This window comes from Scyliorhinus canicula, chromosome 12, assembly GCF_902713615.1.
Source record: "Scyliorhinus canicula chromosome 12, sScyCan1.1, whole genome shotgun sequence".
NCBI classification, from domain to species: domain Eukaryota; kingdom Metazoa; phylum Chordata; class Chondrichthyes; order Carcharhiniformes; family Scyliorhinidae; genus Scyliorhinus; species Scyliorhinus canicula.
This window is the reverse complement of record NC_052157.1, coordinates 141413859-141441419: the sequence shown is the minus strand read 5'-3', so window position 1 is coordinate 141441419 and position 27561 is coordinate 141413859. Positions and strand designations below refer to the sequence as shown.

The following is a 27561-nucleotide window of genomic DNA, read 5'->3' as shown; positions in this document are numbered from 1 at the left end:
GTTGCCTTAACCTTCATATCTCTGTAACCTCCTCCAGCTCTACGACAGTCTGAGATCATAGAATCATAGAATTTACGGTGCAGAAGGAGGCCATTCGGCCCATCGGGTCTGCACCGGCCCTTGGAAAGAGCACCCGACCTAAGCACATACCTCCACCCTATCCCCACACCTCCACCCTTTCCCCGTAACCCCAGCTAACCTTTATGGACACTAAGAGCAATTTAGCATGGCCAATCCACCTAACCTACACATCTTTGGACTGTGGGAGGAAATCGGAGCACCCGGAAGAAACCCACGCAGACACGGGGAGAACGTGCAGACTCCGCACAGACAGTGACCCAAGCCGGGAATCAAACCTGGGAGCCTGGATCTGTGAAGCAACTGTGCTAACCGTTGTGCTACCGTGCTGCCCAAAGATCTTTGAACTTCTCCACTTCTGGCATTTTTGATTTTAATTGCTCCACCAATAACAGCTGGACTTTCGGTTATCTATGCCCTCGACATCTGTAGCTCCTTTTCTATACATTTCTGTCTCTCTCGCTCCTCCTTTAAGACAGACCTTAAACATTCAGCCAAGCTTTCGATTGAAAGGTCAAGCTTTCTGATCTCTGCCATCAATTGGCTTCAAACGTTTGTGGTCTGTGGATTGTAAAACTTCAAAAGTTCTGGATGATTGTCATTTTTATTAGCTTGTACTCCAGATTGTTTTTTCAATCACAGGGGAAAATAATCAAAGGATTAGATTTTTTCAAAACTTTTGTTAGGCATCCTACTTCACACTGTGGTCAATTATCGAGACCTTTTGAAGTTTCACAATCCGCAAACCACAAACACTTGAAGCCATTTACTTGTGATTATGAAATTGAGGGCAGAGATCAGACAGCTTGAGCTTTCAATCAAACAATGGTTCCTCTGGGGAGCTGGTGTGCCATTATTCTAATAAGCAAGCCTCATTATGTACTCTTTAAAAATCTGGCCCTCGAATTCCACTGGTGGCCTTGGAGTGACTCGCCGCACATTTGGTGGCTCCCCCTCAAGGCGGATGTTTCCGGTTTTTTTCCCTGCCCGAAGGGCAACTTATTTGAGGGCAAAATGTTCAGGAGTGCCTGGGGAATATAATATTCCTCTGGTGTGTGGTGAATGGTTCCATGGATAAGGAATGATGCAAGAAAGAAAGAGCAGCGGATCAGGAGAGGACAAGGGGGCACGGCTCTGCCCAGTGGTCAATGGAGCAGTTGGTAGTGTTCCTGAATAATGCGTTCCGGCAACAGAGGAAAGAGGCTCTTGCAAATGTGGTGGAACCGCTGAGATCTGAGATTGGGCGAGTGGTGCACAGGCTGGAGCCCCAGGGCCTGGCGATCCAGAAAGTGGAGGAGGCGTTGCGGAGCACGAGGAGCAGTTGGCCTCGTTTCTGGCGGAGGTGGGAATGATTGCGGGAGAGCCAGAAGAGGCTGAGTGAGAAGGCGGAGGTTCTGAAGAATCGCTCCAGTCGGCAAAAACGTAAGGATTGTTGGGATGCCTGAAGGCATTGAAGGTGCAAAGAATGCGGTGTGTGGCCGTTTAGGGTGATGGGGCAAAATTAGGTATTTGGGTAACCAGGTGCCGCGGAGTTAGGCGCAATCGCGTAAACTGAGCTTGGCTCTTGCTGGTGGAGCCGATGAAGGTGGACTTTAAGAGGTGGGATGTGCTTCCGCTGTCGCTGGCAGGGTGGGTGCAGACAGTGAAAATGACAATGCTGCCGAGCTATCTATTTATATTTCAGAGCTTTCCAATATCTGTTCCCAAGTCATTTTTTAGGAAGGTTAATGAGTTGATCACTGGGTTTGTGTGGACTGGGAAGACCCTGCGGGTACGGCAGGCTTTCTGGTAGCGGGGGCGAGGGAGGGGGGCTGGTTCTGCCGAACATGATGAACTATTTTTGGGTGACCAACATTGCTATCTAAAGAAATGGACCGTGGAGGAGGGGGCAGTGTGTGGGTGGGTAGAGAATACATCATGCAAGTGTATGTGTTTGAGGGTTTTGTTGTTGGCGCCTTTACCATTTTTGTCAGCCAAGTACTCCGCAAGATCAGTGGTGGTGTCGGCCCGAAGGATGTGGGGCAGTGGAGGCAGCATCTGGGGCTGGAGGTTGCCTCGGTGTGGGCGCCGATCTGTAATAATCATAGGTTTACGCTGGCGGGGGCTGGATAAGAGGTTTAGCACGTGGCGGCAGGGATTGAGCGCTTTGGCGACTTGTTTACTGGGGGAAGTTAGCGGGGCTAGAGGACCTGGAGGAAATGTATGAATTGCCCAGGAGGAATGGCTTTTGGTACCTGCAGATTCAGGACTTTGCAACGAGAGAGGTGCCATCCTTTCCTGGGCTGTCATCCCTGGGGTTTGCTGGACAAGGTGCTGTCGAAGGACAAAATAGGAGAGGGAAAAATGGCGGATGTCTATAAGGAGTTGATGGAGTGGCAGGGAGCCCTGATGGGGAATATTAAGAGAAAATGGGAGGAGTTGGGAGGGGAGGTGGGGGCTGAGATGTGTGCAGGGACCTTGCGGAGTGTGATTGCCTCCTCATCATGTGCAAGGTTAAGCCTCATCCAGTTTAAGGTTGGCAGCACGGTAGCATTGTGGATAGCACAATCGCTTCATAGCTCCAGGGTCCCAGGTTCGATTCCAGCTTGGATCACTGTTTGTGTGGAGTCTGCACATCCTCCCCATGTGTGCGTGGGTTTCCTCCGGGTGCTCCGGTTTCCTCCAACAGTCCAAAGATGTGCAAGTTAGGTGGATTGGACATGATAAATTGCCCTTAGTGTCCAAAATTGCCCTTAGTATTGGGTGGGGTTACTGGGTTATGGGGATAAGGTGGAGGTGTCAACCTTGGGTAGGGTGCTCTTTCCAGGAGCTGGTGCAGACTCGATGGGCCGAATGGCCTCCTTCTGCACTGTAAATTCTATAAGGTGGTGCATAGGGCTCATATTATGGTGACGAGGATGAATAGGTTCTTTGAGGGGGCATGGGACAGGTGTGGGTGATGTGTGGGATGCCCGCGAATCATGTCCACATGTTTTGGGAGTGTCCAAGCTGAGGGCATTCTGGCAGAGGTCCTCAGACTTTATGTCCGAGGTGCTGGAGGTGTTTCCAAATCCAGAGGGAAGACCTGAGAGTGCTTGGGGGTGAGGGAGGCCGATGTTTTGACCTTCGCCTCCTTGATAGCCTGGAGACGGATTTTGCTTGGGTTGCGGGACTCGGAGCCGCCCAATTGGGGAGTATGGGTGAGTGGCCTGGGGGCAAAAATCCTGAGGCTGGAGAAGGTCAAGCTTGTTTTCAGGGGATCGACAGAGTGGTTCACCCAGAAGTGGAAGCCGCTTATTGATGCTTACAATGAGGAAGACAGGATGTGAGGAGGGGTTGGCGTCAGGAGAGCAGGTGTTGGTTGTTTACTGAATGGTTTTGTTGGGGTTTTTTGTATGCATGAAAATGCCTTGAATAAAACTATTTTCAAAAAAAATAAAATAAAAACCTGGCCCAAATCCATGAATATTGCGGAGGAGTAGGAGATACCCATCTCTGCAATGGGGCTAGCTCGGTTGGATGTATTGGATACATACTGGAAGCAGCCAGCATCCTTTAAAGGCCAACCTGAAAATTGTGCAGCCAGGGAATTGTCGGGAATCAGGTTTGGGACCCATTTGCCCTTTTTTAAAGGACTCCCAAATCAACCTGACTTGGTGAATACCTGGGACAGTGTCGTGATTCTCCTCCAATATTTATTTTCCTCCCAATTAGCCACTCTGTTCCAGCACAGCTAAATCACTAGCATCTACCCAGCAGTATGGAACACAACCGATGTATCTTGTCCACAAAAATCAAATTTGGCCAATTGCTGCCCCATTAGTTTATTCTTGTTCAACAGGAAAGTGATGGAAGGGGTTGTGGACAAATCAAATGGCACTTACTCAATAACAACCTGCTAGGTCCACTCAGCTCCTGATCTCATTACCACCTTAGCTGAAACATGGACTAAAGAGTTCAACTCAAGAGGTGAGGTGAGAGTGACTGCCCTTGACACCAACGCAGCACTTGAACGAGTATGGCATCAAGGAGCCCCAGCAAAATTGGAATCAATAGGAGTCAGGGCGAAAACTCTCCACTGGACCCAGCACAGAGGAAGATGGTTATGGTTTTTGGAGGTCAATTATTTCAGTCCCAGGACATCATTTGAGCAGTTTCTCAGAACAGTTCCCTGGGCCTGATCATCCTCAGCTGCTTCATCAACGATTTGATGGAACAGAGATTCACACTGCATAGTTTATAAAAATTATATCCTCATGCCTATTTCTATATTTAAAACTGGACCTAGGCTAAACAAACACAATTAAGATGGCTGATCCTCTGTGAGTTTTTGTCTGTGATGAAATTAAAATCGCTTATTATCATAAGTAGGCTTTAAAAAGTCCCTAATTGCCACATTCCGACACCTGTACGGGAATTGAACTCACGCTGCTGGCCTTGTTCTGCTTTACAAGCCAGCTGCTTAGCCCACTGTGCTAAACCACCTTGTCGTTTCAGAAGTCTTGCCCTTCGTTACTTCTAAAATTCTTACACAACCAGACAGGGTAGATGCAGGGAAGATGTTACCAATGATGGGTGTGTCCAGAACCAGGGGTCACAGCCTGAGGATTCAGGGTAAACCATTTCAGACAGAGATAAGGAGACATTTCTTCACACAAAGAGGGGCGAGCCTGTGGAATTCATTACCACAGGAAGTAGTTGATGCTAAAACTTTGAATATATTCAAGAGGCGGCTGGATATAGCCCTTGGGGAGAATGGGATCAAAGTCTATGGGGAGAAAGCAGGATTATGCTATTGAGTTGGATGATCAGCCATGATCGAGATAAATGGCTGAGCAGGCTTGAACGGCCAAAAGGCCTCCTCCTGCTCCCATCTTCTATGTATCTATGTATCTATGTTATTTTTGAAGACCTATTAACAATCACCAGGAAACTGCACAGCCCAATTTCAAAGAAAGTTGCATTGAAGATCTTTTGTACTTGATTACTCATGCTTGCCAGTGGAGATGGAACGTTTATTAAGACAATGGCCTCTCAAACACTTCTTTTGGTTCATATTCACACTCCCAAAGACCAAGCCAAATCCTGGACCCTGGATAAACATCATTTTTGAAGACCTTTGCGGCGCAGTAATGTCACGTGACCCAAGCCTCTGGTGTACAACTCGAGTGGCATCCCAACATAATGGAACTACCAAGGTCAAATTTCTCCTGCGTGCTTGTGTAATAACATCATAAACATGTTTACGATTTCAGTCCATGTGGGAAAATTTGGTGGGGCTGCATTTTCCATTGAATCCCTCCAGTGCATTCGGCCCATCGAGTCTTCACTGAACCTCTGAAAGAACACTCAACCTAGGCACATTCCCCGCCCTATTCCTTTAACCTCACACATTGACCATGGCCAATCCACCTAACCTGCACATCTTTGGACTGTGGGAGGAAACCGGAGCACCCGGAGGAAACCTACGCAGACGCAAGGAGAACGTGCAGACTCCACACCGATAGTCACCCAAGGCCAGAATCGAACACGAGTCCCTGGCACTGTGAGGAAACAGTACTAACCACAGTGCCACTTCTGGGTCTCCGTGTCACCCCAGTGAAGAGTCTTTCCAGATGAAAGTACAGGCTATAGATAGTAATATTTCCGGACAGCTTTAATTCTCGGGCACTCATTCACTCCAGTCTGCTGATATGTTCCTGATGAAGGAGCTGCCCTCCGAAAGCTAGTGATTCCAAACAAACCTGTTGGACTTTAACCTGGCGCTGTAAGACGTCTTACTGTGCCCACCTCAGCCTAAAGCTGGCATTTCCACGTCATGTTCCAGGAGAATAACAGCACTTAATTTTCGTACAGTGAAGAGAAGGATTATCCAACGCCTCTCCTGCACCGGATGGAAAATTTGGCAACCCAGAAAAACATCCATTGACTTTCAATGGGAATTTCTAATTCCGCAAAAGGCAGGACCAGGAAAACCTAGCTCTCTTATGCTGTATTAGCTAGCTCCACTACAATACATACTTCAATAACCACTCCCTGCATGCACAACTAACAAGTTATTTTTTAGCCAGTGTTCCTCATAGTAACTCTTTTGTTGCAAGATGGTGGCACCTTCCCCATCCCTATGGAATTCAATGGGGCAATGATCAGCAAATTTGTATTGGCATGGGCAACATGCTAGTTCAGGAGAAGAGGAAAAATCATTCAGAAGCTGAGAGGAATTAGAAAAAAAGTCAGTCGATTACGAGTCTCCACTTGCCTGGATGAGTACAGCCCCAACAACATTCAAGAAGATTAACACCATCCAGGACAAAGCAGCCCGCTTGATTTGAACCCTACCCCCCACATTAAACACTCACTTTCTCCACCACCCAGCACAGGAGTACTGCCACATTTTTCCAAACTTCATTCGACAGTACTGATGCACAATCAATGGACACGAAATGAAGGAATAGTCCGAAGCGAAGGCTTTAATCAGCAAGAAGTGAGCCTAGCAGCAGGAGTACAGAAATGACCTGGCTGCTGGGGAACACGGGTTCTTATACCCCGCCTCGTAGGCGGAGCTACCTTCCTCTCGACCAATGAGAATACAGAGGACACGATACTTGGGCCAGTGGGCTGCGAGCCCTCTGCACCAATGGCAGCTCACACTCCCAGGTACCGTAATACCCCTAGCCATACTATCACAAGTACCTTCCAAATCCGTGACTTTTACACCTGGAAGGGCAGTAGATGCATGGGAACGCCACCACCTGCAAGTGTCCCCCCCCCCTCCCCCGCCCAATCACCACCCCGCCAAGTCACACACCTGTCTGACTTGATATTGCTGCTGCTTCACTACCGCTGGTCCAAAATCCTGGAACTCCCCTCGTAACAGTACTGTGGCTGTACCTACGTTAAGGACTGCAATGATTAAAGAAAGTGGCTTACCACCACCTTTTTAAGGGCATTAGGGAAGGGCAATTAGTGCTGGCCTTCCCAGTGACGCTCAAATCCCAAGTATGAATTCACAAAATGGCACTGGTTGGAGTTCAAAAGGTAAGATGGGATAAAGTATAGATAAAACAAAAATTAAATGGATGTGCTACAAATGTAGTGCTGTGCCCCAGCAGCAAAGAAACTATAAACAGAAATATCCAAATGCACAGTCTAGTATTAGCAAACCGAAGACAAGCAAGCCACTTCAAATGAAATACAAATAGCGCATTGTGAGAGAACAAGCCTCTGTTCAGTGGTGTATCTGCACTTTTTCAATGTAACTTTTGTATCACATTCACACGAGGCATAAACACAATGGCCCAGATTTTCACCACACCAGACTGGCGAAACTGGCAGAATGCTCGAAAATTATATATCTTGTCCCGAAACATGGCAATTCCCATTTTTGCTAGGGCAGGAGAGGGGGAACTTCATGCATGCATGTTTTATGGGTGGGCATTTAAATCATCAGTTGCCTCCTCTCTAGTTGGATTTCGGTAACCTAGGAGTGTGGAACCTAAAGTATGCAGAAAAGACCTGGTAAGGGCAAGTCTGAACTTGGGTACATTTGTTTGGATGGCCTGTGAAATTTGATTTAAATTTTTATTCACAGTCCCAGAAGTGGCATAATATCAATTCCAACTATTGTCTTCCCAGAGCCCAAGGGGGAAGGAGGCTGGGGCTCCCGGTCTCGCTCGGCTATTTATTTGCCTCCACCAACATGTGCCAGGAATAATTTTCTTTTTGAGAAGGGCATATAGCACTTCATGTGGAGAAAGATAGAAGGTGGGCATGCCACCCTCACACAACGGAGCCATAGAAATCGGTCATCGTCAGCAGTCGGAGGCCAGAGGGAGGGTATTAGATCTGCATTGGCAGTTGAAATAGATGAGGGAGTTGCAAACTTCCACTCAGTCAATGTCCCAGTGGTCTGTGACTACAATAATGTCTTCCTTCATGATGTGTGAAAGTTCCCTGGAATGTGCAACATCTGCTTCATATGAAGGAGTTTACAACGCCCTCAGCTAATCCAGCCACCAATGCAGATCTACTGCCCTCCCCCTGGCCTCTGCCTGCTCACCGTGACTGGCAGGAGGAAGAGGCTGCTGCATGTGCAGCGGGAAGTTGGAGGACGGGAGATAGAACAACTAGGTGCTACCCTGTGTACAGCCCTTTGACACATTACCTCAATATGATAGAGCACCAGTGCCTCGGGCAACTGAGACTGTGCTGTGAGGTGGCACATTTCACTTGGTCCAGCGGCAACATGAGCCATGTCACAGCTGAACCAACCCCCTTTCCCTTCCATTTTCTGTGAAGGTAACCATGGCTCTGACCTTCTCTGGCCTCAGGATCTTTCCAGGGCTCATCAGGAAACCTATCTGGTATATCCCAGTCAGTAGCTTAAGGCTGTAATTAAAGCCGTTTTCTAGTGGGGCGATAACATTAATTTTAGATTTGGAACCCTGATGCAGAGAGTCATGCCTGAGCCCAATTTGCAGGTTTCCCTCATAGACAGGATATTATTTATTGCATCCATGTTGCCATAAATGCGCCAATTCAACATGCGGACATGTTTGTCAACCAGAGCCCCTTCCACTCAATCAATGCCCAGGTGGATTGTGGCTACCACAATGTCTTCCCTCAAGGTTTCCCCGGCAACTGCCACAACTGCTTCATGCGAAAGAATTTCCAACTCCCACAGCTTTTTGCAGATCTGTGGTTGGCTTTTAGGGAACTAATTATAGTTCATTCATGGTGCTGTTCACCATGCAGGCTGGCTGCCTATTTACAGAGTTCTTCTCCAGACTGTTCTCTTAGTGACTCTGTGCATCACACCAAGAGCTGTGCCACCTTCCAATCTCACATTAGCCCTTGCTCTGCCAAGCACCTTTACATTCCAATGGCATGCACCCAATATTACAACACCGCCCAATATCACAACACTAAGTCCAACTCGTAACCTGGCAAGATCCCGGACTGAAAAATCTGGGCAGCCATTTTTAAAGGTTGGGTTGTGGTCAGAGAAAGGAAAAATTCAGGCCTATATTTCAAATGTTGAATTACTTCAAGATTTAAAGTTTTGGCAATGTTGAGTTTGAGGAAGTGGCCAAACAGGAGCATAAGGAAACAAAACGTTTATTGACATAGAACGAAAAGTCTACGTACACTGCTCCCAGGAGGGACTACCTGCACCCAGCACACTCTTGGGCTGGGATTTTTATGTTCTGATTTCTCCGCTGCTGGTGAGGGAGCCCCGCCCCCTCAGCGGGGTAGCTCGTATTCCACGAAACTCACAAAGAGCCTAATCGGCCAGCCCCCCGGGTCTTGTGTAGGTTACAACAGGCAAGAAATCAGGGCATGCTTCTTTCAATAATTGGTTTGACAACGTAGCAATTTAGGCCAAAGGCCTGGAATTAATGATCCAGAGGCGAGTTGAAACACCACAGCCACAGAACTTAAATCCAATTAACCACATCTGCTTCATATGAAGGAGTTTACAACGCCCTCAGCTAATCCAGCCACCAATGCAGATCTACTGCCCTCCCCCTGGCCTCTGCCTGCTCACCGTGACTGGCAGGAGGAAGAGGCTGCTGCATGTGCAGCAGGAAGTTGGAGGACGGGAGATAGAACAACTAGGTGCTACCCTGTGTACAGCCCTTTGACACATTACCTCAATATGATAGAGCACCAGTGCCTCGGGCAACTGAGACTGTGCTGTGAGGTGGCACATTTCACTTGGTCCAGCGGCAACATGAGCCATGTCACAGCTGAACCAACCCCCTTTCCCTTCCATTTTCTGTGAAGGTAACCATGGCTCTGACCTTCTCTGGCCTCAGGATCTTTCCAGGGCTCATCAGGAAACCTATCTGGTATATCCCAGTCAGTAGCTTAAGGCTGTAATTAAAGCCGTTTTCTAGTGGGGCGATAACATTAATTTTAGATTTGGAACCCTGATGCAGAGAGTCATGCCTGAGCCCAATTTGCAGGTTTCCCTCATAGACAGGATATTATTTATTGCATCCATGTTGCCATAAATGCGCCAATTCAACATGCGGACATGTTTGTCAACCAGAGCCCCTTCCACTCAATCAATGCCCAGGTGGATTGTGGCTACCACAATGTCTTCCCTCAAGGTTTCCCCGGCAACTGCCACAACTGCTTCATGCGAAAGAATTTCCAACTCCCACAGCTTTTTGCAGATCTGTGGTTGGCTTTTAGGGAACTAATTATAGTTCATTCATGGTGCTGTTCACCATGCAGGCTGGCTGCCTATTTACAGAGTTCTTCTCCAGACTGTTCTCTTAGTGACTCTGTGCATCACACCAAGAGCTGTGCCACCTTCCAATCTCACATTAGCCCTTGCTCTGCCAAGCACCTTTACATTCCAATGGCATGCACCCAATATTACAACACCGCCCAATATCACAACACTAAGTCCAACTCGTAACCTGGCAAGATCCCGGACTGAAAAATCTGGGCAGCCATTTTTAAAGGTTGGGTTGTGGTCAGAGAAAGGAAAAATTCAGGCCTATATTTCAAATGTTGAATTACTTCAAGATTTAAAGTTTTGGCAATGTTGAGTTTGAGGAAGTGGCCAAACAGGAGCATAAGGAAACAAAACGTTTATTGACATAGAACGAAAAGTCTACGTACACTGCTCCCAGGAGGGACTACCTGCACCCAGCACACTCTTGGGCTGGGATTTTTATGTTCTGATTTCTCCGCTGCTGGTGAGGGAGCCCCGCCCCCTCAGCGGGGTAGCTCGTATTCCACGAAACTCACAAAGAGCCTAATCGGCCAGCCCCCCGGGTCTTGTGTAGGTTACAACAGGCAAGAAATCAGGGCATGCTTCTTTCAATAATTGGTTTGACAACGTAGCAATTTAGGCCAAAGGCCTGGAATTAATGATCCAGAGGCGAGTTGAAACACCACAGCCACAGAACTTAAATCCAATTAATCACATTGATTTGGAATAAAAAGCTAGGGTGGACTTTTCCACTCCCTTCAGCAGGAGAAATAGTGACCAGTGGGGACACAAAATCTGCTGGGGTGAGGGGGGCAGTGGAGACGAAGAATCAGTTTCCCGACATGGTGAAATTAGTTTGGAATCTTCTTCTCCCGACTTTCATGACGGGCTGAATGTCCTGCTGATCTATGCCGGGAGCCCCATTTGCATCACACGAATGCTCATTAAAAGCCTGGATTCTTTTCTTCCACCAGCGGGAATTTAGAATGGTCTGTTTCATGGCTGTGCACCGTACATCTGGCAAAGTAGAATTCGTCCTGTCACTAGATGTTGCTTTCACCTTCTTTTCACACCATCACTGAAAGATATCAGCTGCCTGCCATACATACCATGCCAAGGCTGGGCACAGAAGGAAGGGTGAGACCATACCAGGACTGGGGGTTTGGGTGCGGGAGGCAGTAAACGAGCAGAGTGGGAGAGTTGATGGCTGTCCGGGTGCTGTTTAAAAATGCCGCCTGGATTTTGGAGCCTATGAAGTGATGGCGGGGTGGGCCACTTGCTGCCCACTTCTCCACAAGATTTGGCATGCTCCCCGCAGCTCTATAATCAATGAGCTGAACAGTGCAAGGCCTCGTGTGTTCCGCCGACCCATTCTTCAGTAGAATTCACTCCGATTCTTTGCTTCCACCACCAGACCTAATCTCTGAAATAAAAAATTCTGCCCTTAGCAATAGTAATGGTATACGAAACTACCAGATTGTCATAAAAATCTATCATTTGTGTCCGTTTGCGAAGGAAATCTGCCATCCTTATCTGATTTAGCCTATTTGTGACTCCAAACCCACTGCAATATGGTTGACTCTTAACTGCCCTCTAAAATGGCCAAGCAGGCCGTCCAGTTGTACAGGGACAGACGATAAATGCTGGCCTTGACAGTGATCCAACATCCCGTGAATGAATATAAGCAAATATTTTTAAAATGTGCCTGAATGGGTTTTTGTGCTCATCTGTCAATAGGCATTTTATGCTTGAGAAATTAATATTTCTCAGCTTTTCCTTTGCCATCAATATCAAAGTGTTTTGTTGACAGCTATAACGTGGTGGATATGGTTCACACGAGTTCACTTTTAACAGTTTGTACAGAACTTCCCATGAAAAGCAAGAGGCCCATCTTAGGTATTTAGCTGCCATGTTGCGACTTGACCCAGTCCAAAAATTAAACGATTCTATAAATTTGCATACTGGACTTTACATAGTCTTACACCACAGATGCGATTTAACGGGACGAAAACAGTCCCATCTCGGACACGATTAGCGGGGTATTTCTCTGCGCTTGTAGCGCCCAGGAAAACACCGCTATTTAATGGCACATTGCCATTTCTTTGGACTCGGCGGGGGCGCATTTACATTAACCTGCCAGTGCAGAAAGAGTACTTGCGGATGGGGGGGCGCCATTTTAAAATCCTGCCCTGATCTTTCAACTCCTCTCAGTTAACCCACTGCGGCCTCCAGAACCCCCATTGCACCACCTTATGGGATCTTCAAACCTTCCCTCACCCCACCGCGTCAGGATAAAACCCTCCCTGGCCACGTAGGCATGGCAGTGTCATGATGGCGCCCGGATGGTAGTGCCAAGGTGCCAAGCTGGCAGTGCCAAGGTCTCCGGGTGCCAGCAGGAGCGCCCAGGATTCCACCCCGCCCTGTCCCCGACCACCTGGGGGTTCCTAATGGCCTGGGAAAGTCCCCCCAGGTATCGTTACACCTGGTCCACATTTGTGGAAACCAGTGCAAAATGCTGCCGTATGGAGGTCTCCCAGGCACTGCTGTTAGTTCCCGAGCCCCGGGAAAATCCGGCACAGACCTATTTAAATGGGCCTAATGGTTCATTAAATATGCTAATTTGGATCTCACCCAGCGAGATGCCTCCCGCGCGATTCAACAGCCTTGTTGTGCCACCAGGTCGGGTGCGTCGTGGCCGTTAAATCGTGCCCCACATCTTCAGTGTTCTTCTCCAGTTACCAGATAATGATCTACGGCCTGGATTTCCCTTGAAAATGCAACCTGTGGTAGCAGGTGTGAAAAACGGTGTTCAACCTGCAGACTTCAATGCTGGTCTTTCGTGTCGTATTGTGTACTTCAGACTGCATTAGTTATTCATACACACTATCATTGGTAGGTGTCTTTCTATTTGGCTCCATGTTTAAATGGTGCACCCACACAGCATTTGCATTCTCTGCAGCTTAGGACAGTTCCACAGACGGAATGTCGTCCAAAGTCAGAAAGCATTCTGCGCCCAAATTCAGTGGTGCCTCACTGGATTGCCTGTTGGATGCAGTGGATGCCTGCCGCAATGTCTTCCACACTCACTGCAAATGGATATCCATTAGTCTGCATTGCGCCAAGTCTTGCATATTATAGCAAATGTGCGTGACTAGATCCCTTGACGTGCGCCTGCGTTGGCGACATTGCTTCCTGCTCATCTGCTTCCTAACACATGTGCATCTATACACCCGGGGTCTAGTGAGGTGCCTATGAATGACTGTTTTCTGAAGATCATCCTCTGCGTCCAAAGAAAGAGCTGCTGCCCTTTAGTCTTGAGGGTTCTGCTGTTCGCTATGGTGATCCAGGTGCCTCCGCTGCATTCTTCTCCTTTTTCTCTTCTACCTATAAGCAATAATAAAGGCAGTGGCACACCAGGCTTCATCTTTCTGATGTTCTCTTCACTACAATATCAAAGAGAGGGACGCAAGAGTCAGCATTTAATTCTAAAGGTCCACTTTCAGTCAAGAAGTCATGGAATCATAGAATTTGCAGTGCAGAAGAAGGCCATTTGGCCCATCGAGTCTGCACTGGACCTAACCAGGCCCACTCCCCCATCCTATCCCAGTAACCCAGTAACCCCACCTAATTTTTTTTGGACACTGAGGGAAATTTATCATGGCCAATCCACCTAACCTGCACATCTTTGGACTGTGAGAGGAAACCAGTGTTTCCCCAGTGGACCCGGCCGAGTCCAAAGAAATGGCAACATGCCATTAAATAGCGGTGTTCTCCTCAGCGCTACAGGCACAGAGAAACACCCCACTAATTGTGTCCGAAATGGGACTCTGTTTTCATCCCGTTAAATTGCATCTGTGGCGTAAGACTATGTAAAGTCCAGTATGCAAATTTATAGAATCATTTAATTTTTGGACTGGGTCAAGTCGCAACATGTGACAGACAGTGACCGAAGCCGGGAATCAAACCTGGATCCTGGAGCTGTGAAGCAACTGTGCTAACTACTGTGCTACCGTGCTGCCCAAATCATCTGGGACTGTGAGTTCAAGTCTTCGTTATACATGCCGGAGAATCCTGGCCCCTAAAATGATGGCCAGTGTGAGGTGGGCATCAATATTCACCACATAATTCCCCACCATGCCCCCCCCCCCCCCTCCCCCACCACTAACATGACCAATTGCCAATGGCTTTGGCCAGGCAACTGAATGTTCCGCTTTCAGCTCAGGCACTGGGCTCAGCATACCCTGCACTCCAAGACTGCACAGTTTGCACTAACCACGAGAGTGAATGATGTGAAGGCATGGTTGATGGTAAACGTGAGTTGCTCAAATCCCAAAGTGAAACTTGAAACAGCTGCCAAAACGATTTTTTTCCAATTGGTATATTATGAGGAGGATTTCTGAAACCAGGAAATATCGTCTCTAACCAATTGCGATGATTTTATGTGAAAGGACATGTTTATTAAAATAAAGAACATTTTCACAAGGTTAATGATATTTTAAAACAGTTCCAAAAGATCTTAGTTTAAACTGTACTCAGAGCTAACCTTTCCTTTTCCGATGGCAACAGTCATAGAACATAGAACATAGAACAGTACAGCACAGAACAGGCCCTTCGGCCCTCAATGTTGTGCCGAGCCATGATCACCCTACTCAAACCCACATATCCACCCTATACCCGTAACCCAACAACCCCCCCTTAACCTTACTTTTATTAGGACACTACGGGCAATTTAGCATGGCCAATCCACCTAACCCGCACATCTTTGGATTGTGGGAGGAAACCGGAGCACCCGGAGGAAACCCACGCACACAGGGGGAGGACGTGCAGACTCCACACAGATAGTGACCCAGCCGGGAATCGAACCTGGGACCCTGGAGCTGTGAAGCATTTATGCTAACCACCATGCTACCCTGCTGCCCCGAAGTCCTGATAGATTTCTAAAACTAGGGAAACAATCAGTTTGGTGGGCATTTGGTGCCCCCCAGGTGCAACCTTCTCCACTTGTTACCCCCAATGGAGCCATTGCCCAGCAGCTTCTACTCTTCCCTCAGTCATGTCCGTCCCCCTCTCCAATGGAGCCCATGCTTTGCAGCCATTTCCCTTCCTCAGTTGCGTCTGTCTGGCCCCTTCCCTCATGGTGACCTATCCCTGCAGCACTGTTAAAGCTACCCCTGCCTTAACCCGGCTGTGATTGTTGTGGAGTCTTCCCTGAGAGGTCCCCCTGAAACTAAGGTGGTGGAGCCTGTGAAGCTGATCCCCACATGTGTGATGCAAGTTATGTGAACTCACTGTGGAAACCTGAGCGAAGTGAAGGTCGCCAGCTGCATGTCATTTGAATGCTGTTGTGAAACGCGTTGTTCCAATTGCATGCCGACATGGAGGGATGATTCCGGCGATGTAATGATGTAATGATGCATTCAACAACGGGAAACTCAGCCCGCCATTGACGGGGTGAAGCACACAACCGCTTCCTTGTTTTACGTCATCGTAAATCCCGTTTTGGACTTTCTTGTGAGATTTAGTTTTCCCACTACCATGACACCTGCCCCGATCAGGGGTGGAAAAACACGGCCTAAGACATGCTGGTTAATATAGTAACAGTAAACAATTAAACAGCACAATTAAATAAGTAATAGCTGCACAAGACAAATGAATACTCTCATGCAGTATCCTACAAAACATTAAATTGCTATGAATGCTTTTATCTAGAATTAATTTGATTTTTAAAAGGAGAATCAAGACTCCCCCTCCATTAATCTTATAGTTCAAATTTCAGTACTCAAGATTCAAAATGATTCCTCTCTGTCAACCAAACTTGGCAATTTCGTAACTCAAATTATTTTTGCATATAAAGAAACAGGACTTTGAAAAGCAATTGTGGTGATCACAAGTTAACCAGATGCAACACAACTGAGCGACCACTAGAGGGAGCACGGGAGAGCCATATAAATAGATCAGGACAGGAAGTGAGGACACACTCTTCACAGCAGGGGGGCTGGTAAGCAGGACACACAGCAAGCAAAGCTGGTAGTTAGCACTGGAAGGTAGTTCTAGGTCGAGCTCTGGAAACTGAACGAACCCACAATAAAGCATCTTCTCCACACTTGAGACTGCGAGCTTTATTAAGACACGAGGAACAACACATGGTACCAGCAATGATTTCAGGACGCTTACGACAGGACAACTCAGCTGCAGATACAGAAAGCACAAAATGGCATGGAAATCTCCTACTGGACATTTGACTGGGGAAGACATCGCTAATTCGAGGATGTGGCATGGATACCCACCTCAGCTGGACACGACTGGTAATGTAAGAAATGTCTGGAAAAGGTTTAAACAAATGTTCGATTTTTATCTCATAGCTAATGATGTTGCAGAAGCCTCAGACAAAATTAAAATAGCAATTCTCATCGAAGGGCCTGTCAATAGGAAAGTGTATAATGGATTTAAACACTCAAAAGGTGAAGACAGGAACAGCTTACAAACGTTACTAAACAAATTTGAAGAGTACTGTGAGAAATTTGAACAGCAAGGCATGCTCACAGTCCAACCTGCACAGAGACTGAGTGATGCAAGACTTAAAAAATCACAAAAAGATCAGGAAATCGCGAATGCACAGTACAGATCAAAAAGAAGAAATAACATGAATTTTTCACAAAGCCAAAACGCTGAAATCCAGTCCAGATCGGAAAGAAAAGGTAACTTACAACTTTTAGAAAGAAAAAACGCTGAAATCCGCGATAAAATGGCGTCGGAGCACATTTTGCAGTCTCTGGTAAGCAAAGAACTACAAATCGCGTCTGCGCATGTGCCGGAACCGGAAGTCGCGCATGCGCAGTTTACAAAAGATCGCGGCGCCGATCGTTATGCGCATGCGCAAGCCGCGCATGCGCAGTCAAAAAAAGTCTTCGTCGCGGACCGTCATGCGCATGCGCAAGCCGCGCATGCGCAATGGACACCGAACCGCACAAGGAAAGAAAGCCGATTTGCGCATGTGCAAGTCGTTCCTACGCGTGACGTCATGACGTCTGAGAATCCTGACCACGCCCACTTAAAAGGGAAATGCCCGAAAATTGAAACCAAGACACTTAAAGTGGTAAAACCAAATTTTCTTGCCTCAGAACACAGAAAAACGCCTGAACTTAAACCAACAGTGAAAAACAACTTGCACAAAACCTTGGAAAAAGCTGCCTTCACCACACACAGTGAAGCGAACAAAAAGAATTCCGAAACAACAAAAGATGATTTGTTTTTCGACGATTACCTCTCAGACCTGACTGGGTCAGTCGGATATGCTTATCACAGCATCAGCGACACGGTCGCAAAGTACAACACGAACCAACTCGTGGTAGATGAATCCAACCAAAATGCTTTGGTTTTCGAAGAATACTACTCAGACATGGCTGAGTCAGTCGGATATGCTTATCACAGCATCAGCGACACGGTCGCAAAGTTCAACACGAATCAACTCGTGGTAGAAGAATCCAACCAGGATGATTTGGTTTTCGGAGAATACTACTCAGACACAGCTGAGTCAGTCGGATATGCTTATCACAGCATCAGCGACACGGTCGCAAAGTTCAACACGAATCAACTCGTGGTAGAAGAAGCCAACCAAGATGAAATGGCTTTCAAAGAATACTACTCAGACATGGAGGAGTTATTTGGACATGCTGATCACAGCATCAGCGACACCGTTGCAAAGCTCAACACGAATCTACTCATGGTGGATGAATCCAACACCATGGTGCCATGGCAGCTCGTCGATACATTAGATGACAGCAATACCCAAGACGAAGACGACGCCACACAGAGAGCACAGGAAGACTCCACGGAGCGAGCGATGACAGGCTCCACAGTGCGAGTGATGAAAGACGCCAACAGGGATGCAAGCAAACACTCCCGGGCGGACACCAAGCATGAACAAGACCATGAAGGTAAACCCGCTGTACCTGAGCAACCGCAAGCAGACTATGAAAGTCTACCAACACGCTCACAGGAACAAGAAGAAAGAGCGGACTATGAAAGTCCAACACGCTCACAGGAACAAGAAGAAGACAATGCACCTCTGCCCACTGCATGCGAAGACAGTGACAAGGTGATCACACTCAACGTACAGGATCACAGTGAGACTGACAGTTCTCAGCTTGTCTGTACCGAAGCACAGAGCGAAAACAGTGACAAGGTGCTCGCACTCGACGTACAGGATCACAGTGAGACTGACAGTTCTCAGCTTGTCTGTACCGAAGCACAGAGCGAAAACAGTGACAAGGTGCTCGCACTCGACGTACAGGATCACAGTGAGACTGACAGTTCTCAGCTTGTCTGTACCGAAGCACAGAGCGAAAACAGTGACAAGGTGCTCGCACTCGACGTACAGGATCACAGTGAGACTGACAGTTCTCAGCTTGTCTGTACAGAAGCACAGAGTCGGGCCACCCAACAGTCCAGAGAGACAATGCCGAAAGAAAACATGCAGATTTTGACTCCAGAAGAGGAGCACCTGGAGCCCAGAGAGACAACGCCAAAAGAAACCATGCAGATTCTGACTCCAGAAGAGGAGCACCTGGAGTCCAGAGACATCAAACAAAAAGAAACCATGCAGATTTTGACTCCAGAAGAGGAGCACCTGGAGTCCAGTGAGATAACATCAACAGAAATCATGAAGATTTTAACTCCAGAAGCGGAGCACCAAGAGTCTAGAGAAACCACGTCAACTGAAATCATGCAGATTTGGACTCCAGAAGAGGAGCGCCGAGAGTCCACAGACACCGCGTCAAATGTAATCGAGAAGACTTTGACTCCGGAAGACGAGCACCAAGAAAGCAAAGATGCGGAATCCAATTCTCCACAACTGATTGATGTCACCTGCACCGATGCAACATCAGATCATTCGCACCACTCGCGAGAAGACGAGCACCAAGAAAGCAAAGATGCGGAATCCAATTCTCCACAACTGATTGATGTCACCTGCACCGATGCAACATCAGATCATTCGCACCACTCGCGAGACGGAATGCTCAATGACTCAAATTATCCACTCGGGACACTCATAGAGTATAACAAGAAAAACAAAAGTCAAAAGAAACACAGCAAGAACAAAAACAACATGAAGCGCGACAAGACCAACAACAATAGCAAGAAGCACAGCAGAAACGAGAACGACAACAGCAAGAAGAAAAGCAACATGAAGTGCGACAAGACAAACAACAATAGCAAGAAGCACAGCAGAAACGAGAACGACAACAGCAAGAATAAAAGCAACATGAAGCGCAACAAGACAAACAACAACGTCAGGCACAAAGATAGCGACAACGACAGAGGCAGAAACAACAAGAATGGCAACAAACACAACAAAGTCAGGAACAAAGATAGCGACAACGACAGAGACAGAAACAACAAGAATGGCAACAAACACAACAAAGTCAGGAGCAAAGATAGCGACAACAACAAAGACGGAAACGACAAAAACAGCGACAAGTACGGCAACGGAAACAACAAAAACAGGAACGACAGAAACAACAGCAATGAAACAACGACTTGTACACAATGGCAAAGCACACCAGCATCCAAGGCGGATGAGACAATAAATCAACACCACAAGCACAAAAAAAAAGTCCATGCCAGTCAACATCAGTGATGTGACCATGCAGACACCTCGGGATGACGCATTGGGTACTTAAGATAACAAGGAACACCAACAACATTCACAGCGGACTTGCAATATCAATATCACCACGTCATCAACAACAAAAAGAAAAAAAAAAGCTCTGAACAAATTCATCAAGTTTGGACTCATAAATGTTTTTATTAAGATTGGACATATAAATACATTGGCTTTGTTAACTAAGGCAATAGCATCATCACTTGTATAGATACGCATATCATAAGTTACTGTTTTGTATAAAATTTCTTTAATGATGTACAGAAACTATGTAATGAGAAAAAGGGGGATGTGGTGATCGTAGATTGACCAGAAAAAAAAAAACAACAAAGCAAACACGAGCGGGAGAGCTATAAATACACTGGGACAGGATGTACAATTTTCTTTAACGATGTTCAGAAAATATGTTAAGAGAAAAAGGGGGATGTGGTGATCACAAGTTAACCAGATGCAACACAACTGAGCGACCACTAGAGGGAGCACGGGAGAGCCATATAAATAGATCAGGACAGGAAGTGAGGACACACTCTTCACAGCAGGGGGGCTGGTAAGCAGGACACACAGCAAGCAAAGCTGGTAGTTAGCACTGGAAGGTAGTTCTAGGTCGAGCTCTGGAAACTGAACGAACCCACAATAAAGCATCTTCTCCACACTTGAGACTGCGAGCTTTATTAAGACACGAGGAACAACACAATTTTTAAAAGGAGAATCAAGACTCCCCCTCCATTAATCTTATAGTTCAAATTTCAGTACTCAAGATTCAAAATGATTCCTCTCTGTCAACCAAACTTGGCAATTTCGTAACTCAAATTATTTTTGCATATAAAGAAACAGAACTTTGAAAAGCAACAATAATGCTGTCCTTCCGAATAGTGCTTTAAAAATAAAACTAAAATATATTTCTAAACAGGTAACAGGTGAACAGAGACAAGTCATACATTTATGTTTCATCTAATCTTAAGTCAGCATTAGATCAAAGCATCAAGTAAATGGACTGTCAGTCATCTTGAATTCTACTTCAAAATGACAGGAACTATTTTAATTTTATTTATATATGATTTTAAAAATATAGACAACCATAACCTTGTATTTATTGAGTTTCGATTTAGTTGGTTGACTGCAATGCCTCAGCCACTGTTCTACGTATGTTTCCACTTACCAAACTTTTCATTATTCTAAGTGAGATTGGTCAATATAACAGTGCATGAACTCATTGTGTGAAAGAAAACTGGCTAGCGATTGCCTTGAGAAGTTCATTCAAAGAGTAACATCTTATCATAAGATCAGCATCTGCCGGGTGATTCAAAGCCAAGTTTCAGAAATTAAGCACATTACCTAGTTCTTCAGAAATATACGCATCTTGATTTATTCTATTAAAACCATGTATATAGTTTCCACATTTTATGAAATGATAAACATTTGCTGCATTTATTTTATTTCCATATGGTTCATTCCATACTTACATAACAGTTAGCTTTTGTGTATTTCTACAGAGGTGAAATACGACCTGGAACTGGAAGAGACAGATATAACAGGACGAATATTGAATGAAGAGCAGTTTGTAGAGGTGAGAAATAGATCTCTTTGTCTACTAAATAAAATCCATTTGAATCCATTCCTTTTAGCGCTTTTTAGCGTTCTTGTTTAACAAATTGCAGCTGCAACATTGGAACCTTTCCCAAATCTAGTCACTTGAAACTAATGGTAGAAAATAGGAGTAGAATAGAAGTGTTTTAAGAAAATTATTAATTATGTTTTTATGTGCATGCAAGACTTTTTAGTCATATGCTTACAGCATTGCTCTCCAGTGATGTCCATGTGCATGTGAAGCATTGTTTATCAATCATTCTCCACATTTATTGTATTTTGGAGTAATAAATCTAATTGGAATATATTTATACCTGATTGATATTACTTGATAATGGATTCTTTACTTATATGTGAGCAGCTAAATAAGGATATTTTAACAGGTAAATTATTTGGATTGTTGATTTAATTGACCTTACTAATTTCATTACAGTGCATTAACAATGGATAGTGAAAACCCCTTCCTGATAGGTAGCTTTGTGTTTATTGAAACTTACTCCCTTTGTCAGTGTTGTGAAGATTATTTATCTTGGAAAATTAAAAGTTACTAGGCAATCTCCTATGGCATTGCTCATAGTCAAAAAAATATTTAAACAAACAGTGGGGTAAAATATCAATGGAGTTCCCCAAACATCTAGCATAACCATGGGCAGAAACTCAGGCAAACTGCTCATCTGTACATCGTCCAGTGAAGTTACAAATACGCAAATTAGACCATCCCAAAATAAATTCCCCAAGTTGCCTGCTGAAAATCAATCCCTTCATTTTGCACAGGATAGAGTTAAGCTTACAGGGTTCTTTAATAATAATATTTATTAGAATCTTTATTGTCACAAATAGGCTTACATAAACACTGCAATGACATCACTGTGAAAAGCCCCTAGTCGCCACACTCCGCCGCCTGTTTGGGTACACTGAGGGAGAATTCAGAATGTCCAATTGACCTAACAGCACGTCTTTTGGGACTTGTGGGAAGAAACCGGAGCACTCGGAGGAAACCCACACAGACACGGGGAAAACGTGCAGACTCCGCACAGACAGTGACGGGAATCGAACCCGGGTCCCAGGCACCTGTGAAGCAACAGTGTTAACCACTGTGCTACCACTGTCCTCTCAGGTTGACTGTTTTAATGCACTCCTGGCTTGTTTCCCATGTGCTTCCCTCTGTAAATGTGAGATCATTCAAAACTGTGCTACCCATGTTTGTCCCTAGTTTGATTTCCTTCTGTTTTCTGGGCATAATTTAATCCAGCTTGTTGTGGCAATCAACATGGTGGCTGGGTCCACTAAATTGTGCATGAGGTTGGCCAGTTCCCACCACCGGGAAATCCTCCCATGATGAAGTCAGAAGGGTGAAGGGGCCAATGCAACTCGCCTGCTAAAGTTGGGAATATAATTTGATTTATTAATGAGCCAGTCAGACCAATTTAAACCCAAATTTCCACAAGGTAGTGTTGCCTTTGTAGTTTAATTTAAAACCCAAGGGTTGTCCGTGGATGCTGAAACCCACCCAGTGAAGTCTAGTAGTGGGGCAGGCAGTGTACGAGTAATCCCGAGATTAATACTCTGTGGTCATCGGTTCAAATCCCACCATGGCAGCTGGAAGAATTTGAATTCAATGAATAATTCTGGAATGGTGACCATGACAGCTATCATTGATTGTGTTAAAATCTCATCTGTGTCCCTAAGGAGCCTTTGGGAAGGAAATCTGCCGTCCTTACCCGTCTGGCCTACATGGAACTCCAGACCCATAGCACTGTGATTGTCTTTTAAAAAAAATAAATTTAGAGTACTCAATCTTTTTTTTTTCAATTAAGAGGCAATTTAGCATGGCCAATCCACCTATCCTGCACATCGTTGGGTTGTGGGGGTGAAACCCATGCAGACATGGGGAGAATGTGCAAACTCCACACAGTGATCCAGGGCCGGGATTCGAACCTGGGTCCACAGCGCCGTAGGCAGCAGTGCTAACCACTGTGCCACATGCCAACACTGTGATTGACTCTTTACTGCCTTTTGAAATGGCCTCGTGAGCTACTTGTCTAATGGACATGAAAGCATGAGCAACAAACACTGGCCTCGCCAGCAATGTCCACATCCCATAAAAGAAGACATTTATCTTAATTAGGCGTTTGCCTGTCCTGCTGTGAGTTTGGAGTTGACCTGTTTTAGATTTGACTCCATCATTGAGCTTGAATCCTGGAAGAATAATGTGGAGTTCTGAAAGGTTGCCTAATGTGTGGGAGGATGGAGTGTATTGCAGGAACCTGTCCTTTGTCGGTCAGAGAGAGGGCCAACCCCTTAAAGGAGCCTATGCTCACTGAAGGGGCAGAGGTCCACTTCTTAAAATGGCAGCGTACAAGTATGCAAAGGGAAGAACCCTGATGAGGAAGAGGTGATTATAAGCCTCATTGAACAATGATGATGGGGAGGAGGAGATAACTCTAGAGGAGGACAAGATCAGCTTTATGCTACATTTGTCAGAGTGCTGGAGATCAGTGCAAGGGGGGCAATATAAAGCCTTGTCCTCACTCAATTGCAGTGCCCTGTTATGCAATGAGGGCTATCTGGGAAAAGGTTGTCCTCTGCAGTCATTAGCATGAAATGTCATTCATGTCAAAACCTCGCAAAGACTTAGGGCGCGATTCTCTTCTCCCCACGCCGGGTGGGAGAATCGCGGGAGGGCCGGGCGAATCACGACACGCCACCCTGGCACCCCCCGCGATTCTCCCACCCCCCAAAAATGGCATGTCGTGTTTTTTGACACGCCGCTCGGAGAATCGCCGCTCGCCGTTTCTCACGGCGACCGGCGATTCTCCGGCCCGGATGGGCCGAGCGGCCTGACGAACCCGACCGGTTCACGCCGGCGGCAACCACACCTGGTCGCTGCCATCGTGAACAGCGCGCGACAGGTAAGTGTGGGGCCTGTGGGGGGCGGAGGAAGGATCGAGCACCACGGGCGTGCTCATGAGGTGACTGGCCCGCGATCGGTGCCCACCGATCGTCGGGCCGGCGTCTCTAAGAGACACACTCTTTTCCCTCCGCCGCCCCGTAAGACCAAGCCGCCATGTCTTGCGGGGGCAGCGGAGGGGAAGACGGCAACCGTGCATGCGCGGGTTGGAGCTGGCCAACCTGCACATGCGCGGCTGACGTCACCTCGGTGCCGCCGGCCGCGTCATTCCCGGCGGCCGCTTTGATGCAAGTGTCAAGGCCGGGCATTCGGGATTCACGAACCGCCGCTCCTAGCCCCCTGGGGGGGGGGGGGGGGGAAATAGGGTGCGAGGAGCGGCCTCCGACGCCGTTGTGAAACACTCCGGGTTTCACTCCGGCGTCGGCACTCAGTCTCCCTTTGGGAGAATTTTGCCCTTAGTTCTCAGGCCCATTGAGGCAGCAAAACATCTAGCTGCAGGCAGAGGCAAGTGAGCAGATTGCCTCCACCTCTTCTGAGGCCACAAGGGAGGGGATTACTGTGTAAAAGTAATAATTTCCAGAAGAACTAGAGGGAAAACTAGGAGAAATTATTTCATACAGAAGTTTACAATGATCTAGAAGGAACTGATGGTGGAATCGGAATCCATTAAGGACTTTCAAACGGCAATGTCATATACTATCGAAGAGAACTAATTTGCAGAGTTATGAGGAAAATAAAAGGTGTGGGACTAAATTGGATAGTTCTTTCAAACGTCACCACAAGCATGATGTTTATTTCAGTGCTTGATTCTATTATTTATACTCATTACTCCACTAATTAAAAATATTCCCTCCTCTTCAAATGCAGCAGGAGCAACTGAAATATTTAAAGTTTGGTCACAAAAAACAATTTCCTCTTCAGTTCTCTGCTGAAGGCCCGACCCAGAATGGTGCGATCTCCACCATGAGTAGGGAAAGGAGGCAGATCCTGAATCCTACCTCAGCCAGAACAGTATTCAACCCCATGTTGTGGATACCAATCTGATCCATAGCAACTGTCCAACTCAGTCAACAGACCCCCTCAAGGATTCCAAGTTGCTGCGACAACTTCACTTTTACATGCATGTTGTAATCTGGAGCTGTGGTTAGTGGTGGTAAAGGTTCCAATTTTCTTTCCTGCACATGGCAGCGCAGGAACCACTCCCTCTTTTACTGCCTGCCATTGGCGTATGTTAGAAGGTTTTGAACATTGATACTCAACCTGATTGGCCACATTGTGAGCTCACTTTCCTTTGGCCATTGCAAGGGCCTTTCCTGTCAATTCCCTTTTCTCCCCTTTCTTTATTTTTACTGTTATCATTTTGATCCATGGATGCTTAATGGACATGTATCTTTAAGCCGGGCAGGGAAGTGCGGAACTCAAAAGTTACAAAAGAGAACACTGTGCTAGCCTTCAGACAGCAGAAGTCAGCCTTTATGGCACCTGAGAGATTGGTTGGCTGGTGGCCAACGAATTGGCCAAAAGGCCCTATTCTGCCTGGTAACAGGCGGTGATTGAATTGTGCCTGAGTGGGATGATTTTTGTCCAGAGAACCAAGGAAGGACAGTTGAATCCTGGGTGCTCAGATGAAAGGACCTGCTCTCCCATCCTCCAGAAAAGCTGCATATCTGTACAGAGTCCTGAATTAATCTAGTGAAAATCATTATAGATTGAAAGCAGAAATTTTGAACGGACAGCCTATATTGAAAGAAGGTGTGCTAGAAGACAACCATCTGAAACAAAGACTCTTATCCATTTTATATTTTATCATTACTCTTACACCCTTCTTGTCCCCTCTCTGTTTGACTATCTTGTGTGTGTGTAGAGGGTAAGTTTAAGTGCGGGGTTTGGAATTAATTAATAGCTAACCTGTTGTGTTTGATGTACACGTAATCACAGTTATTGTTATTAGTCAAATTAAATGTGTTTACATTTACAAACCTTATGACTGTAGTAATTGGGCAGCCAAGGGCCAAAGACTTTGGGGGTTAGTCTCACAATTATTTATTAATTTCAATTGTGTTGTGACTCCGGTTCAAGTGGAGCTGGAATTGACCGTGCACTATCTAGGGTGCCGTAAGTCCTGGAGTGGGACTTCAACCCGGAGCTTCTGTCTCCTAGGCAGGGATGCTACCCACTCCACCACAAGACCTCCACCACAGAAATTTACAGAAGCTAATATTTTGGCCTCATGCAGATAATTGTATCAAGCCCATGGAAAATCAATGACAAATCGATACAGAAGTTAAATACTGTGAATGCTGGAAATCTGAAATACAAATAGAAAATGCTGGAAATACCCAGTGGGTCATCAGCAATCGGGGAGAGAGAAACGGAGTCAGCATTTCAGGTCATCTGCTGCCAGATCTGCTGAATATTTTCGACGCTTTCTGTTTGCATTTATTATTCAAGGAAAATCTATCCCTGACTGTCTAGGTAGGGCCACTTGGATAGGGAATTTAAGTGCTGTCAGGGCTCATTGCCCTATACCCCATCATGAGATAGTGCCTTCATAAATAGAGGAAGCGGGAAGATAAACATTCTTAGTTTCCTGTTTCTGAATTAAGACCCCGATGTACAGAAAGCATTTTCAATCTTTCAAAATGTGCCTGAAATTGATAAATAGGCCACTGGTGGGGCTTTCCACTTGTATTTGAGACCTCAAGTGTACTTGTCAACAATGACCTTTGACTCATTTTACAGATAAAAATTGTTCCCATCAACTATTACGTCATAATTGTTTTGACAAATAAGAATGCAGCCGATGTCGTCCAGGTGGATGTAGAGTCGCAGCTCTTTTAGGGCCTTCATTGAGGTTGCTGGTGTTACATTGTCTGGATAATTTATCACAGATTCCTACATAAACTCTTCCTTCCCCAGGACCAGTGCAGTTCTTTACATGGCAGCACGGTAGCATAGTGGTTAGCACGGTTGGTTCACAGCTCCAGGGTCCCAGGTTCGATTACCGGCTTGGGTCACTGTCTGTGCGGAGTCTGCATGTTCTCCCCGTGTGTGCGCGGGTTTCCTCCGGGTGCTCCGGTTTCCTCCCGCAGTCCAAAGATGTGCAGGTTAGGT

At 46.3% G+C, this 27561-nt stretch overlaps 1 protein-coding gene across 1 annotated transcript in view; it reads left to right on the top strand.

Annotated features, from left to right (window-relative positions):
* The window catches only part of LOC119975270 (EF-hand calcium-binding domain-containing protein 5-like), a 223194-nt gene that overhangs the window by 33793 nt on the left and 161840 nt on the right, over positions 1 to 27561 (top strand). Inside the window, exon 5 of the mRNA XM_038814978.1 lies at positions 21443 to 21516. Within this exon, the coding sequence (XP_038670906.1) occupies positions 21443 to 21516 (74 nt within the window). The remainder of the gene's footprint in view (positions 1 to 21442; positions 21517 to 27561) is intronic.